The 16,950-nt window shown below is 37.0% G+C and overlaps 1 protein-coding gene across 7 annotated transcripts in view; it reads right to left on the reverse strand.

Annotated features, from left to right (window-relative positions):
• Nucleotides 1-16,950, reverse strand: part of Ahi1 (Abelson helper integration site 1) — a 127,329-nt gene that overhangs the window by 70,587 nt on the left and 39,792 nt on the right. For all 7 annotated transcript variants that reach the window (XR_005869623.1, XR_005869622.1, XM_040728415.1 and 4 more), the window contains exons 14-16: nt 14,101-14,231; nt 12,554-12,694; nt 3,751-3,950 (exon numbers count right to left, since the gene is read on the reverse strand). Coding sequence is in view for 5 of the 7 variants with exons in the window: in XM_040728415.1 (XP_040584349.1) it covers nt 3,751-3,950; nt 12,554-12,694; nt 14,101-14,231 (472 nt within the window). In the remaining 2 variants the exon portion in view is untranslated. The remainder of the gene's footprint in view (nt 1-3,750; nt 3,951-12,553; nt 12,695-14,100; nt 14,232-16,950) is intronic.

Genomic DNA, 16,950 nt, shown 5'->3' on the forward strand with positions numbered 1-16,950 from the left:
CACCGGAATTTATCCCCATCACCCTAGTTATTAACTATTTAATTTCTTGGTCAGTCAAGTTCTACTTACATGTGTAACCTAACAATAGGTTTTTCAGGTCTTGAGAAAGTCGGAGGAGCTCAAGACCCCCAATAAAGTATTTAGTACAAGATAATTTTTCTCCCAGATTTCCACTACACTAGGGGATTTCAGAGTGGAAAGATCGAAGCACAGGGGAAACACTGGCTAAGTGTACACTTACGTTTCCTAGTGTTGTCTTTTCCCCATCTGATGTAGCTAGTTTTATGAATTTGCTTCATAATATTTATATTATTTCAGCTTTATGATGTATTTAAATATCCGGTAAGACAAGAACGGTCTTAATTATCATTTGTTCTTTTACCTGGCTCATCTAAAGAAGTCAGCTGAAACACTTCTCGGCAGGTAGCTATCATTTATATATATATGGTTTGGTCTCTTAAAACTATAAATGAACACAATCATTTCATATACATAACTCTGTTCTCAACAGTAACAACTGTCATTGTACTATGTCTTAGACAAGTTAGAAAGCCTTACATTTAGGATCTCATTGAATCTGAACAATGCAGTTGAAGTGAGGAATCAGAATCCGTGCTTTCAGAGAGGAAAGTTAGTATTTGATGTATTGGGGAGTCACAAAGCAGGCATAGGTTAGAGCCTGTGCCCTACGCCAGTGCCTACGCCCTAAGGCCCTAGAGCTACTTATCACTCCTTCACATGCATTCTCAAGCATGCTACTGAAGTTAGTCCTCCACCTTATCTTATTAACTGATTATTTTAAGTATCAACTTCCCCTTTTACCTTTGCAATGCAGAGATTTCCAAAATTCGTCTTTGAAATTTCTTTATTTTTATCTTAGCCAGGGTGTCTTTTTACATGAAATTCTCAGACTAATTTTTGACTCCATTAACAAAAATTCTGAATATATTTAATGAAACACAATCTAAGCTGCTGTTTCTGATATTTTGCCTTGTTGTCCTTTTCTTGTTAATGCACACAATATTGTGTGTATGTGTGTGATATGCCATTTGTAGGCAGATATGTACATCTCTGTGTGTACATCTGGAGATCAGATCAACATCAGATTTCTGCCTCTATTGCTCTCTACCTTATTTGAGACAGGGTCTTCACTGAAGCTGGAGCTCAGTGATTAGTTAGGCCATATCGCCAGTCAACTCTATGGGTTCTGTGGTCTCCAGATATTCAGTGCTGGGGCTAAAGACACACACCATTACGGCAGCTTTAATGTGGCTATTGAAGAACTGAACTTCGGCCTGCATGATTGTGCAAGTAAGCACTTTATCCAGAAATCACCTCCCTAGCCCTGACACTCGACAGCATCCATTTAATGGCACTCTTGCTTTAAATGAGATCATCATTTCTCTATGAATGCCAATCCAATTTTACATTCTGACTTCAGTATGTCCAATAGGTTTTATGCAGCTACATATATGAATTTCACTTAGAATACCAACATGGGTTAGGGAGCTAATAATGGATTGCAGAAGGAAGAGGTCTTTCAAGGACAGGGGGGATACAGTGTTATAGTGGGATAATGTAGAAATCAGAAAAGAGGGGTTAAGTGGAATGGGAAATGGGAGGACAAGGATGAGGGGCAAAATGGGAAAGGAAAACTTTTAAACTGACACTAAGCTTTTAAAAAGCCACAGGGAAGCCTACTACTGTAGAAACTTCCTAAAATATACATAAATATCAATGGAGTTTAGTTGAGAGTTTAGATGAAGTTACCATAAAGTGTGAGGAACACTACATTACCCCAACAGACATCACCTTCCAAATAAAACTTCCAGCACCAAGAATGAATTATACTTTGAGTCATGACCCAAACTTATTTCTAATGGATTGACATTATGTGGTTCTACTGCTATTCCCTGCCTAGTTTGTATTGACTTTGAGGGCAATTTATCCTGACATCCTTAACATTGTTAACTATTTTTTTTCCATTAAAGTCTAAGCTTGGGCAGTACTTTCTTCTGCTTCTATTTTTAATGACTTCTTGGTCTTATGAAATAGTTTACAAACAATTATACAACATCATTTATCACAAGCAGAAGTTCACTAGTCACACATACAAAAACTGTAGCTTCCTGATGTAGAAATTTTTTTAAAATAAGGGATTTTTGTGCATTGTTTATACTTGCAAAATCTATGAAACCTGTGTTTTAGACACAAATAGTTAATAGATGCTTTGTGTATAAAACAAGGATACTAACCACCATAGTGCCAACGTTACACATCTGCCACAATAAAAGAGTCAATGTGAGCACTTTATAAGTGTGTGTGTTTGTAAACTTATCACTGCCTAGAAGACTTAATACAAACTTAGTTTGTATCTGGAATATTTTAAACATGGTAATCGACTCGTTACTGAGGTAGCTAAGTTTTATTTGTTCCAATATTACAAGGTACAGTTGGCCAGCACTTCCTGCAAAGTTAGCACCCATGTGTAGAGGACAAGGGAGTTGCCACAAGCAGAAGCCCTTAGCAGCACATTATCAACACATGGTGGCAACAGTGCAAACATTCAGAAAACAGGAAGGCAAAGACAGACAAAATGTCAAAGTGGGGAAACTGGAAAGATTAAAGATATTGATTTATCCCCTAAAAAGGAAGACAGAAAATGGAGAGAAACAAAAACGGACTCTCTCTAGAAGGGAAGTTTAGGATTCAAAGTTTTCCCTAGATCACCCACCTATAGCAGACTGAAAGTCAAGCAGTCACAGGATATGCTAACAAAAAAAAAAAAAGGAGAAAACAGAACTGCCTTCAAGGAGATCGTGGCGTAGGTGGTGAACACAATGCGAGGCATGATGCTCTTATGTACTGGGACTGAACCAGACTAGCTGTTCAACAGATGCTCCGACCAGCACCTGGGAACTTGCCACAAATGAAAACTCAGACTGAGCCAGGCATATTGAATCGAAGCTCGTAGCAATACAGCCTGGAAATTAGTGCTGTAATAAGCCTGCTAGAGCTAGATGACTCTGCTGAACACTGAAGTTCAAGAAACATTCAAACCTAAACTTTTAGAACGTTTTTACAAGGCTTTGAATGCATGGACAGAAAACATCTTGTTTAAATATTACCTTATTACCTGTTCTTTTATGAAGTAGTTTCACAATAGTTCTCAATCTGTGGGTCACGACCCCCTCAACAAACCTTTCTCTAAAAATATACTACAATTCATAACAGTAGCAAAATTACAGTTATGAAATAGCAATAAAAATAATTTTATGGCTGGAGTCACCACAACATGAACTGTAATAAGGTGTTGCAGTATTAGGAAGGTTGAGAGTCACTGTTGTAGAAGTCTTGGCAATAAGAATTCATAGGATGAGTGTCTAAACCTAGTAGCCTACCCTCAAGTGATCCTACGGTGCAGTGCTGACATGGTGCTTTCTCTTCCTTTCCTAGGAAATTAAGTCTTATGCATGTGCCAAGGGTTAGGCATGATAATTTGGTTTAGAACCCTTCCTTATTGTGTCTTGAGATGGTCTTTAAAGATATGTCAAGTCCTGATAGCATGATGAATTGATCAACATTTAGTTTGTATGCTGTAAATAATGACTTCAAAACTAGTAGTTGGAGAGAACTACATAAGAAAACCATGTTATAAGAATTAGCTACCTTCCTTATGTTAATCTTTATTGGCATGGCAAAGAATAGTTTAAAATTTTCAACTGCCATAGATAAATGAAGAAAACATACTGTGACAGTTTCGATTCTCTGCTTCACAAGTTGAATCTTCCTTGATGAATTATGCTCAGTGTTGACAAAGTCATCAATATGAAAAGAGCCTTGATAGGGCAGTTTAGGACAGGTGCATAAGGCATCCTGACTTTGATGGATGCCAGGCAATGGGAGTGTTCCATTATAGCGTTTGAACATTTCAGCCTCTTGTTGGGCCACTAAAAAGAAAAGAGAACCTAAAATTAGTTCAAATAATCACAGCAAAAAGATAATCAGGTACTTAAGCTATGAAATAATATTTAACAGTCAGAAACTGGACAGCACATTTTAAAATTGCAAGGTAACAAGAATGGCAAGGTAAAAAATTGAAGGCAACATGAAATAAAGGAAAATTTATAAATGATTTCATGCCAAGAAGTTTTATAACTGTGCTTTGAGGGCAATTCAAGTTGAAGTGTAAACCTAATACATATTCACATACATATTACAAATGCCTACTAATGATGCAAAATGATAATCATTCAAGCCCATAAACCTAAATCCATTTTTTATATTTTTCATCTCTTCCAACTTTATACATATGTTTATTCTATGTAAAATATCAAAAATATAGTTTAAACTTTTGTCAATTTAAATACAAAGTTATTTTTATAACATAATTACCATTTTAAATGTTTTATAATACCCAAGAACTATAATTCCAAAACTTATTCTCCTGTTACTAGATATTTGTAATATTTTGTCTTTTTGTGTTATAGATGTTGCATGAAAAAGTATTTTCATAGTTGACTTTAATTAACATAATTTTGCCTTGGATTAAATCCCTAGACAGAGGTTTAAAATGGTGGATGCTGTTTCAGAACAACAGTCAACCATGGTAACCAGCGATGAGAGCAGCATCTTCCCTGCACTTTATGGCTCAGAAGATGCACTCAAACACACTCTTCAATTTACTGGATAAATGAATCTTAAATTATCCCAAAGGAAGATGCATAAGATTATCATTTAAAAAATTGTTTCCTTAGTTATACAACTTTGAAATGGAGAGTTTCCTAAAAATGACAAAACATGGAATAGACGGACAAGTGATCAGCTTTTGTGTACTCTTAAAATTAAAAGCAGAAACGCAAGAGGGGTGTGTGCATGTGCGTGCATGTGTGTGAATGTTTCAGAAAAACAGATTTCATAGATTATCTGTTATAGGGCTATGAGTTAGAAGAGGCCAAGCCCAACAAATATTCTTATGAGGAAATAGGATCAACTTTGTCTCATGAACATTTAAATCCTAAGACAAATGAAGAGGTATAATGATAGAAATTAAAAAGCAAATGATAAGCTATGAGTTATCTTTCTGGATAAAGATGTAATAAAAGGAGCCAGATTTACTGTCTTGGTTGAAATTACCAAATAGTGAACAAAATATAAAGGAAAAAAGGAACAGATTTCTTTGCAGGAAATATTTTTCTATGCGATAGAAGACAGGAGAGAAAGCTGAGGCACCTAGGGAACAAAATTTAAGGCGACATTCACTCCGAGACACTAGGCCTGCATCTCTGTAAAAATATCTGCATGAAATAAACACAAACAAAAATACCTCATAAGCCACTAGAACTAGGAACTGACTTCAATTAAGTTTCAGAACGTGAAATATACAAAAATTGGATATAGCTCAACAAAGTTAGTTGTTTGCAAAACCAGATCAAGAAACTGGAGAACCCAGAACATACATATACATAGACAAGGAGTAAAGGGAACTGGGAAGGACAAACTTTTCATCAAACGGTGCTGGGACAGTTGGACACTCACGTGTGAAAAAAGGCAAACTTTGATACACATTTCATGCCATGTATAAAATAGAGCACAGATGCAAATATACAACATAGTTATGAAAGTTCTAGAATGAAACCCCAGAAAACAATTCTGGGAGCTTGGAGTAAGCAAAAATTTTAAATGCAAAACTTAAATCCATGAAAGAATTGATAATCTGTACTTCAAAGTTTCAAGTTTCTGTTCAAGGCATGAAAGTAATTAGAAGACAGGACAAACATTGGGAGGAACATTTATGAATTATGTGCCTGGGAGCATTTGCTGTACAACTCTCAAATCAAAACTGAACCAGCACAGAGCAAAACATGGCCACCAACATAAACAGGTACTGAAGAAACTCCAAAGATGGCAGACAGGCACCTAAGAAAGCTCTCAACATCAGTAGTCAGCAGAGATGAGCAAATCAGAGCCAGGGCAATGCAGCAAGCCCATTTGTCAGAGTGGCTAAAATGACAAAGACCTGCCTAGTCAGATTTGGGAGGATCTAAAGAAGATGGAACACTTCAAGTGGTTTCGAATTCACTATCTTCCTGCCTCTGTCTCCTAAGTAATAAGGTTACAGGTATATACTACACCATGCCTAACTTGGCTTAAGAAAATACATCTGTAATATGATTCTGACCTTTTTTTTATTAATTTACATAAGAGAAAGGAAAGCATTTTCCCAAATAAAACTGTACAAGATGTAACAGCTGAATTTGTAATGGCTAAAAACAGGGATAGACTTGCATCAACTGACAGAGGTGCAGCCTGTGGCAAATCTTTAGAATGGAGCAACAGTAGGCAACAGCGGGAAGTTGTCAAACGAACTACTGATGAATGCTAAAACATAAATGAACCCCCAAACAAAGGATGAAAAGAGCCATTCATAAAAGAATTCACAGTACGTACAGTATCTTTTTATCAAAAAATTCTGGGACATGGAAACCAATTCAGAGTGCTTTCAAGGAGTGAAAAGGAGAAGCAGCAATTAAAACGAGCCATGGAGAACTGAAGAGTGAGAGTTGTGCTCATTGTTTTGATGTGAGGTGATGGTCTTACAAATACGTAAATTATCAAAGTGTACATAAAAAATTCAGACAGTGTATGGTATGTAAGTGATCCCAACAAAGCTGTATACACAAAGCAAATGACAAAAGTGGTTAACTGCTCTTGGTCTGCAAACAGGATCCACAAAAAAAATCCATTTTAAATGAATAATCCAATAGGAAAACAAACTATAGAAAATTACAAAAGAACTATGTAGCCAACAGCTAACAAAAAAAGTAAAAATGCAAATAAAAATGCCTTTTTCCTGTCTGACTGATGTACTTCAAGTCAATTTCTCCTAAGAAACCTAGAGTATTCTCTGCAGACCATGCTGAATGAGTTCCAGAGGACAGGGCACTGGGAGTAGGCCTGCTGACTATTAACTGTCAATGAGTTATTCCTCAGTACCAATTATCTGTCCTTAAGTGCAAGAGGTGCCACTCCCTGAAGATATTCTTGTACATTTGACTCTAGTTTTTTGTTTGTATTTTGTACTTATTTCCAGAGTAACAAGAACATTTACTTCACCTTCAGTTATTCAAAGAGCTTTAGAAATGAGCAAAAGTAAAGCTGTAGGAAAAGACTGAGGAGAGGTGCCCCCCGTGCAGGTGTTTGGAAGGTCTGCCTCCAGAGTGCATGGGTTTCAGAGCTGTGAAGTCGATCATGTTTGATGATCTCTGCCTTCTTTACTTTGAAAGTTGTGTTGCCAACCTTTAATTATTTGCTTTGAAAACTGTGCTACCAACCTTTATTTTCTTGCCATATGTAAAGCTGCATCTAAGAACAGTCTAGCATTCTAACTTCCTAGGTTTTTTGATATTTTATATTTGCCAACCACAAAGATGGCCAAGAAGCACACATACTGGCATCAGTAATAAACTAACAGGATTTAACTGCTTTATCTCTTATACTTTTTGTTAAACCATATTTCCTAAGTATTATATACTGAATATTTCTCTCAAAGATTTTTTTACACTGGTAAAAAACAGCAAAAGGCACATCTTTAATTTTCTAAAGTATTAAGATATATTTAACAATGTATTAAAGTATTATTAATGGAGTAAAACATCAAAACCCCACATACCCTCTGGGTATTTATTTCCATGGAGCATCGTTAGCACTTTATATAAAAAGCTGGAATTCAAGCAGTCAAATCAATATCCTACTTTATCAGGTCAGCACCCTTATTTTGTGATGAGGACCACCACAAACCGTCTGCACAAGTATTCACCAAGTGTACTTTCTCAGACTACAGACTCTGCTTTAAGTTCTTCATTCTCTGTCCCACATAAACACATAAAACTGTCTTAAACAGATATGTGTTAGTGTAAAACAGTTGGTAGATTTTCCTTCAGGCTCTATGCTTATAATCTGGAGGTTCCCAAGTTACTTTTAGACTCTTGTTAGAGATCATGTTGCAATTAGATAGCCCCGTTTCTGCATTTTTGCCACTTTTCTTTGTATGTTTAAAACTTAGCTCTGATCTAACCTGCTGTGCTGAAAGCTCAGCCTGAGTATTGTCATCCCCACCTCTTCATCCCCTTTTGAGAATCACCACACGCATGTAGCAGGCTTGGAGAACAGACTCTTTTTGGGGTTCCAACCTCTTGGAGGTCAAACAGTTACTGCAGGAAGCTAAGTGGTATGGCAGAGCAATGGATGAAGTGTCAGGAACACGGAGGTGGTAACTTGATTTAAAAGAATGTTACAGCTTCCAAAATGCTTAGAAGCCTATCCCCACCATGCTGTCTGCAAATGTCCTATAGTAGTGCTGCTCCAATCCTGTTGTCTTCGTGTGTGACATGCATTGCTAAAAAAACCAAACAAACAAACAAACAAACAAAACAACACACACACACACACACACACACACACACACACACACACACACCAAAAAACTAGCATTTCCTACTAAAGCCTGGGTCGTGAACTTTGTTAATACCTAGGCTTCATGTTTTGCTTTACAGTTTCACTGTATCCTTTGATAACACATATAGAGGTAAAATTAGGAGTGTATCAGTATCTTTTACTTCACAGCTTAAGATGCATACATAAAGTGAAATTACTTGCTGAGGGCTGAACAAAGTGGCAGCATTTTGTCAAGAGGCCCAGTCTCCACCCTGTTGTAGATGTCCCTGCCACACTGCTGTCAGCCTTGGTCACATCATTCCTTTCTGCTGTACTTTATAACACTCATTTAAGCATAAAGGCCCAAGGGAGAATTCACAGTTGTTTATGCTCAAGGCCATCAAGTTGATAAAATTTTTCATATTTCCTTAGTCACTGAATATTACTGGCTTTAAAAGCCAAGAATCTATTATGTAATAAACACTTCAAAAATACAATAAAGCAGCTTCATCAGGCCTTAAAATGTGGCAGATTTTTAATTTCTTCTACTAGGCTAAAAAAAAAATCAATATTGAAAATCCCATCTTTTAGTCAGCACTATCTCTTCTGGAAATTTTTCAGAAAACCATGGGAATTATAATATCTGAGCCTAATTTAAACTCATACATTAGAAACATTAAATGATACATAATCTATGGATATTAAATTCATATCACCTAGATATGAATCTTATTGTGAAGACACCAGTCAGACAGCCTAGAACCAAATGTAGCTTTACCAAGAACTATGTGGCCTTAGGATATTTGCTTCATTCTTCTGGTGCCCAAGTTTCAGTATCTGTAAAATGGTGACCATCTTTCAAGTATTTTTGAAGTATTCTATAAGTATTAATGATGCCTTTCTGTATTTTCATAAATTTTTAAAATTCTATTGTGTAAGAATTTTAATTCTGAATGCAGGCATGTACTGCACAAGAACTATGCTAAAACAGTACTTTATAAACACTATTGGCGATCATCAGTTTGAGAGATGGGTTTCTTCCAGCACAGGCCAGCCGTGAATGCTCTATGTACTTGAGGATGACCTAGTAGTCATAACTCCTCCTTTCTGCCAGGTACTGGAATTTAAGGCATTTGCCCGTGCTCAGCTATCAAGAGTTTTATGAACTTAAAGGTGTGTATTTCCTGAACTACTCGACGGCGTTCTATGGTGTGAAAAATAAAGATACCACAGTGCAATGCAGACCAATGATGAATATGAATTCTATTTCTGAAATCCTACAATTGGAGAAGTGGCCTTTTAGCTTGGCTAAAAGGTTGGTGAGCAGGGAAATCCGAGTCTGGTGTTATAGCTCATCTCAGCAGCTTGGCACACAGTAGGTGTTTGAAAAGGTCCCTATTGCTAAAGACAATTATAGCAGTCCTTCAGAGGAGACACTGCCACCTAGTGAGAACTCAGGCTCATTACCTGGAGATAGCAATATTAAGAGCTTGTCAAACAGAGCCCTGACCCTACTTATGAAACTGCATAAACAGTCAATATGTCAGTATTCAGGCTAGGTACTGCTAGTAAACAAATGAAAAAGCCTATATTTTTGCTTCTACAAGGTATAAAATACCATAGAAATTACATATTCCATAGAGAAACTGATACTATATAGAAAAGTTTTATTATTCAAAAGCTAATACATTAGGTCATTTGATAATAAGTAGATTTAGTGGGAAAATAACAGATTTAAAGACCAGTCTGTATTGATTAAATTCCTATAGCCTGTAAAAAATGTGAAAACATTTGTCATAAAACCATAATGAAACATTTAAACACACACAAAGTGCTATGTAGGCAATATAATTATTCTTAGCAACATCACAGAGACATAAGCAAACTGTTTAACAACAAAACAGTTATTGCTAATGTCTGGCTTCATAAAGTTAATTCAGCAGAAACCGTTTCTCTGCCCAACATTTTGTTATGGGAATCCTCAGTGTACATTATTTGTGGTGCTCTGTGACTAAACTTGGTATTACTAGATGATTAACCCTTTCAACATCAGGCAAATAAGACTGCCTTCTGAAAGTAAGAATCATATTTCTTACCAAAAAAAAAGCAAAAAGTCAGTAGAATGAAAGACTCAGCAGACCACAACCTGAACATATGCTTAGCAGGGAAAGATGCCTGCTGTCTCTTCACAGAGCCTGCTAGAACTGAAAGATGGGTGATGCATTTAGCGACTGCTGTGGTCTCAGTTGGAGCTTATTTAACTTACAAAAAAAATGAATTTGCTTCTTTTTCCTTGAAAATTTCAGAAGCTATTTTAAAGTAGCCTAGCTGGCCTGTTTCTTTTGTCATTAAGACTTAGTAAAATCACATGTGAACTTCATTCTCAGAAAATACATTGAGCAAAATACCTGTGTTTAAAAAATTAAGTATAGGGCAAAACTGCAATAGGTTAATTAAGCTTTAAACATTTTAAAGAAAAATGTAAAGATTTGAACTGATTGCAGCCTATATTCAGTGAGTAACACTTCAGAGACTGAAATAGCTCTCATTCTTTTTGGAGCTGACCATTCAGAAGAACTGTGCCAAGTCTTACATGGCTCAAGGTTATTTAAGTTCTTCCTAAGCTTCCCCCTTTTAAAAACATGCGACAGAGCTGGGAAAATATGTTGAAAAATGTTGAGACATTTTGAGCTTAAAATGTAATAAAGGTGGACTGTATAAAATCAGTTTTAACCTATGCCGCACAAACTAAACACTTTCAGGTGCTCTTATTCCGATATCATCCTTTCTAAGATGCTCACCCCCATCCTTGCTCCTGCACTCTAACACGGATTCAACATGCTTTCAACATTTTTGTATTTAATGCTGCAATAAGTTGGCCTGGGATGGCATGCAGGTTAATAATGGGTTAATAAATAAAACAGAAAAGGCTGGCTAACAGCAAGGGGAGGAGGACTACTTTTTACAGTTCCATCCCACAAAGAGATGCTTTCTGGATATTAAGGCATACTTTCCTGTAAAGTGACTTGGCTACCGGTAGATGAGCATGAACACAAATACTAATTTTGGCATTTTCTACTGGCGTGCTTATTGTTTTCCAGGGCACCTTTACAGTCACTGTCTTAGTGTCCATAGAGCTCTTTGGTAGGGCAGGCACTATATTACTAGAAGTTCCTTTCAAGAGATGCAAGAATGGAGGGTCAGAAAGGCAGAGGCAGTAGCTAAGGTCAACAAAATGAGCGCAACAGGGCCCTAAGATCCACGTTACCGTCCAACTAACCCAAGAAACCCTTCTAACAATGAAGAGGTGGAAGCTACTTGAAGACAAAACAGAGCGGAACTTAACTAATCTTTACAGCGAAATTTCAAAAGTCTAACAAATTATAAACTGAATGAAGACAGTTGTGAAATCTCCTAAGGGTCTGAGGCAATAACTGTGCTCTCTTCCTGGACAATAGTTTCAATTATACAGTAATTAAGTATAATTCTTTTTGTCTATGGAAAAACTAGAATGGTACTTGTTAGGATGAGATGTCAGCTTTGGATACTGGGTGACCTGAGGAACATATTTGCCCTTCTCTGTAATAGGGCAGCAGCAGCACTGCTAACCATTGATAGTAAACGTAAATGGTATTCATTGCCTGACAACTATCACTAGCTATAGCAGTGCATAAATCTGATTATGAATCACAGAAATAATTTCTCTAAGGATCATTAAGGTAAATCTTCATTTTCTACATTCATTTAAGTTATTAGGAAATGTATAATATAATCTGTACCATAAGCAAAATCTTCAGGTTTATAATAGCTCAATTGTCTAATCACATGCATCATAGCATTAGATAAGCATATTTCACTAAAGTATGTTTATAGTTTTATATTAATATCACACATACCATTATATACTTACACATATATAAATATCAGAATAGAAAATATTTAACAACTCCAAATACTTTTTATAATAACCTGTGTCATCTTTTTTGGCTCTTATAACATAATCAAGAAGACTATGGTAACTGAAAGTATTGTTAATTTTATAGTGCTGGTCCATTATATATATCTGGTTCATTATAAGTGAAAGCATTACTTCATTTACATTAAGCAGTGTACTTGCCATGGAAATCATAAACATAGAGAAGAACCGGCTCACTCTGCCCAAATGCACAAAATGCAACCATATTTTCAAATGGATGGTAAGATATGTCTCGAATAGTTGACTTGAATGGCAGGTCTGAATACATGGCTACTTGTTCTCCTAAAGAAAAAAAGAAATGCAACAACTTGTACTATGTCACATATTTCTCATGTTAAGATTAATCTGTATCTTACTTGAAAATATAGCATGAAGCTCACATTTACATGAAAACCTCACATGCTTCTGGGTATTTGAGTACCACTATGATGAGTAATTATCTATTTTGCATTTTATTGGATTCTTTCTGCATTCTAACCCAGGCTTTTCAATGTTTTGGGCAACACGTGAAATGTTTTGATGGAAACTGGCATGTATGATCCAGAAAAGTATGATAAATGCAAGAAAAACTTGGCAAAACTAGGGAGGGATTATAAAACTATGTAAGTGAAGAAATTCCCTAGAGAGGGCAGAATTGGCAAGAGCTCAGTTTTCCTGTTCTGTTTCTCTCCTGGAGGCTGAGGTCTTAACTGCCTGAAAGGTTTTATGATTAGAGCTAGAAGATGCCACAAACAGAAGTCACTGAAACCTAGGAAGTCAGAAGCCAAAAGGCATCAGAAATGTCCACAGAAATGTTCTTGTTATCAAGTTAATTAATGTTTACCCACCCATCTACCTGGTTACAACTCCGCGTAGTGTTTTGTGCTTTATATTTACAGTATTCATAAAATACTTATCAGAGAATAAGTATGATTTATAATGTGACACTATGAATTTACAATGACATTAAAGCAATCCAGAATACATTTAGAATACAAGGGAATTGAATCAAAAGCTATGTGTTGTGGTCTGATAAAAATGTCTTCTGTGGGCTCATGTGTTTGAATTCTTGAGTACTTGGCCCCCAGCAGATACTGTTTCTGAAGGTTCTGAAATGTTTAGGTGGATGAGGTGGATTATCAAGGGTAAGCCTTGAAGTATTTGGTAGTCCTATTTTCCTGTTACTAGTCAGCTTCTGTGTGTGTCTGTCCTCACCGTATATATTATTTGAGACAGTCTTACTTGCCTCTTCAGAGGCCAGGCTAGCTGGTCCAAGAGCTTCTGCTATGTTTTCTATCTCTGCCTCCCATTTTTCAAGAAAAATGCTGGGATACAGGTAGGTGTCACTGTTTCTGGGTTTGCATCGTTTCTGGGGATTCAAACTCACTTATTTACTGAGCTATTTTCTCAGCCCCCACTCTCTGCTTCCAACTTGCTAATGTGAGCAGCAGCCCCCTGTTCCTACCATTATGCTTTCCTCACCTTAACAGTTATATCCCTGTAACTGTGAGCTAAAAACTCCATTCCCTCCTTACATTGCTTGTCAGGGATTTTGTTACAGTGACAAGAAAGGTAATATGATATCTGATTTTAAAATACATGTCAAGCTTAAAATATGAACTCAGATTTTTCTTAATATAAAAAACCATGGTATTTACATACTTGGAACTTCCTATCCCCACTCCCCATTTTTCAAGATAAATACTTACCTGTCTCTGGGTTCCAGACATACACTATTCCGTCCTCACTCCCAGAAAACAGGAAAGACCCGCAAGGTGTTAGAGTACTATGAATCTTCTCCCGGTAATTTGCGGCACCAACAAATTTCCTGGCTGCTAGTCTAAACAAGCAAAATGTGCAAATATAATCTTAACCACTTAAGGACTAGTGGCAGAGAAATGTTCTTTGTAAATATTGCATTTGCATTAGTAAGCCATTTTCAGGGTCTCTGATATGGTAGGCATTCTGTAATGAAGTCTCAACAGACAAGAGTTTTCATGGTCCTTTCTAGTTTATGCGATGCATTTCTTTCCCTTGCTGAGTTCCAATAAGGAGAAATACTATCTAGACATTTACTTAGATCAACAGCTGACATTGTTTCAGTGCTCAGTGTGTCAGATAACACTGACTGCATTATTATTCTTAAGGACTTACGTCACGTCTCAATGTACCTGAAAAAAAAGTTCTATTGGACAATTAGTATGGGGTTCTTGCTTTCTCCTACCATGGACATTGGCTCCGTAACAACCTTGCTGTACATGTACACATTTTTAACACCCTCAAATTTGTTTTTGTTTTTTTTTTTTGGTTTTTACGAGACAGGGTTTCTCTGTATTGTTTTGGAGGCTATCGGTCCAGCCCGGCCTCGAACTCAGAGATCCGCCTGCCTCTGCCTCCCGAGTGCTGGGATTAAAAGCGTGCGCCACCACTGCCCGGCATTAACACCCTCAATTTAAATCTCCACTCCTTGGTTACTGAGTGAACATTTCTGCAGTACTTGAAGTGTGTTTTTAATGGTGGTAAACACTATTAACTCACTCATTTCTCCACAAAACCTAATGGGTATGATATGGTATGTGTATTGTTTTTCATTTATTGATACAAATTCAAGGTCAATTTTGTGATATGTATATTTCTCCTCTTGATTAAGTATTGTGCTTATACTGATCTTTTAAAACGTAATGCATAATTGAATACAGACTATAGATAGTTACTTATAATAGAATTTATAGTTAGGTAAGTTAGGTTTTCTAGATATACAGAAATATATTTGACATAAACAGTCTTCAAACCTCTCAAAGACCTTCAGAAAATGGCATTTAAAATGGTTTAGGGTTTTTCTTGACAATGAGAAATGTCTGCTCCTGGCAGCACCAATTACGTCTGAGAGGAAGATGGGCATCGAAGAAACTTGTTATGGAGTTTGCTTTCAACATGGCAAGATTAGCCATTTGGGCAAGAAACTGCTCTTGCCTAGACTGTTTGACTGTTGCTGTACAATCTGGACATGCAGGACCCACAGGAAAGTGACTGCTGAACTCAGTCTTACAGGGTTTCTGCTTCATGAAGAGTCTACGAGACTTTCTGCAGGACACAGAGAAATGACTGACAGACTGCCAATGCAGATGGACAGTTTGAAATTTCCTGCTTTGCTGAGAAGTGTTCCAGACACACTGTGGCCTACGGGCTGAAGATGGATGCCCCAACGTTACAGAGGAACTTCAGGTGACTGTCCAGGCAGTAAGATATCTTTGTCAATCCTAGTGCTTATATATTATCCTTCTGTGGTCTTTGATGGAGTTGAAGACAGATAGCTATAATTATAGTTTTCCTTAGTTATGATAAAAGATAAGCTACATATAGGACTTTGGACTCACAAGGATGGGATGGATGATATTTTCTTTAGATCTTGCTAAATGTTAATAGACAAAATGTTGTAACTGTGTTCTTACTTGATAACTGTTCTGTCATATACAATTTGACTATGTTAAAGTTAAGACCTTTCTTTTTGTTTAAACATAAAAGAGGAGATGTTGGGGAAGTCCTGTGTATATGTCAATAAATTACTGCTGGCCAATAGGAATCTAGATAGGTGGGGCTAGGAGTCCAGGAGGATTCTGGGAAGAAGAAGCACAAGAGAGTTCGAGATGTGATGCCACGGGGTAGGAAGCCCGGAAACTTCTCCGGTAAGAGACATACTTAGATTAACAATTATGGGGTAATTACTTAAGTCAGAGCTAGCCAGTAAGAAACAAGCAAGGCCAACAGCTTCATAATTAATACAGCGTCTTGTGTGTTTATTTGGGGACTACAATGCGGCAGAGCCCAGGCGGCTGGCAGGGGATAAACCAAAGCAGCTAGCAAGGAAAGCTTCTCTTAACAGTATGATACATTATTTCTCCCATATGAGAAAAAAGGGGAAGAAAATGTAGTATTTGACTCTAAGCGCAGCTTGCCTGTGAACCCAGGTACAATGTTATAGGGCTTAAAAAGAGTAACTTGGCCTCCTGGTTTCTATTTCTAAAGATGTTCCCTGTTAGTATTCCTTGTCAAGAAACCTCTGCTCAGGCTAACCATGTGCCTTGAGCACATACACCAGTCTTCACTTTGTTTCACTGTCTACCCTACTGAAAACCCTCCATCTTATCCAAAGTCTATCCATCCTTCAAGACTGAATTCAAATGCTAGTCTTTCAACAGAGACTTTAGTAAAAAGGCTATTGATGGGGGAAGTCCTGTGATTATGTCAATAAAGTACTGTTGGCCAATAGGGAAGTTAGATAGGTGGGACTAGGAGTCCAGGAGGACTCTGGGTAGGAGAAACACAGAGAGTCAAGATGCAATGCCACGGGGTAGGAAGCCCGGAACTATTCTCTGGTAAGAGAAATACTTAGATTAACAATTATGGGGAGAATTACTTAAGTCAGAGCTAGCCAGTAAGAAACAAGCAAGGCCAACAGCTTCATAATTAATACAGCCTCCTGTGTGTTTATTTGGGACCTTTGTTGTGGCTGTAACATAAATAATATAAATGTATGATATAATTACATATTGAGAGCT

The sequence above is a fragment of the Mesocricetus auratus genome, unplaced genomic scaffold, assembly GCF_017639785.1.
Source record: "Mesocricetus auratus isolate SY011 unplaced genomic scaffold, BCM_Maur_2.0 Super-Scaffold_100018, whole genome shotgun sequence".
NCBI lineage: Eukaryota > Metazoa > Chordata > Mammalia > Rodentia > Cricetidae > Mesocricetus > Mesocricetus auratus.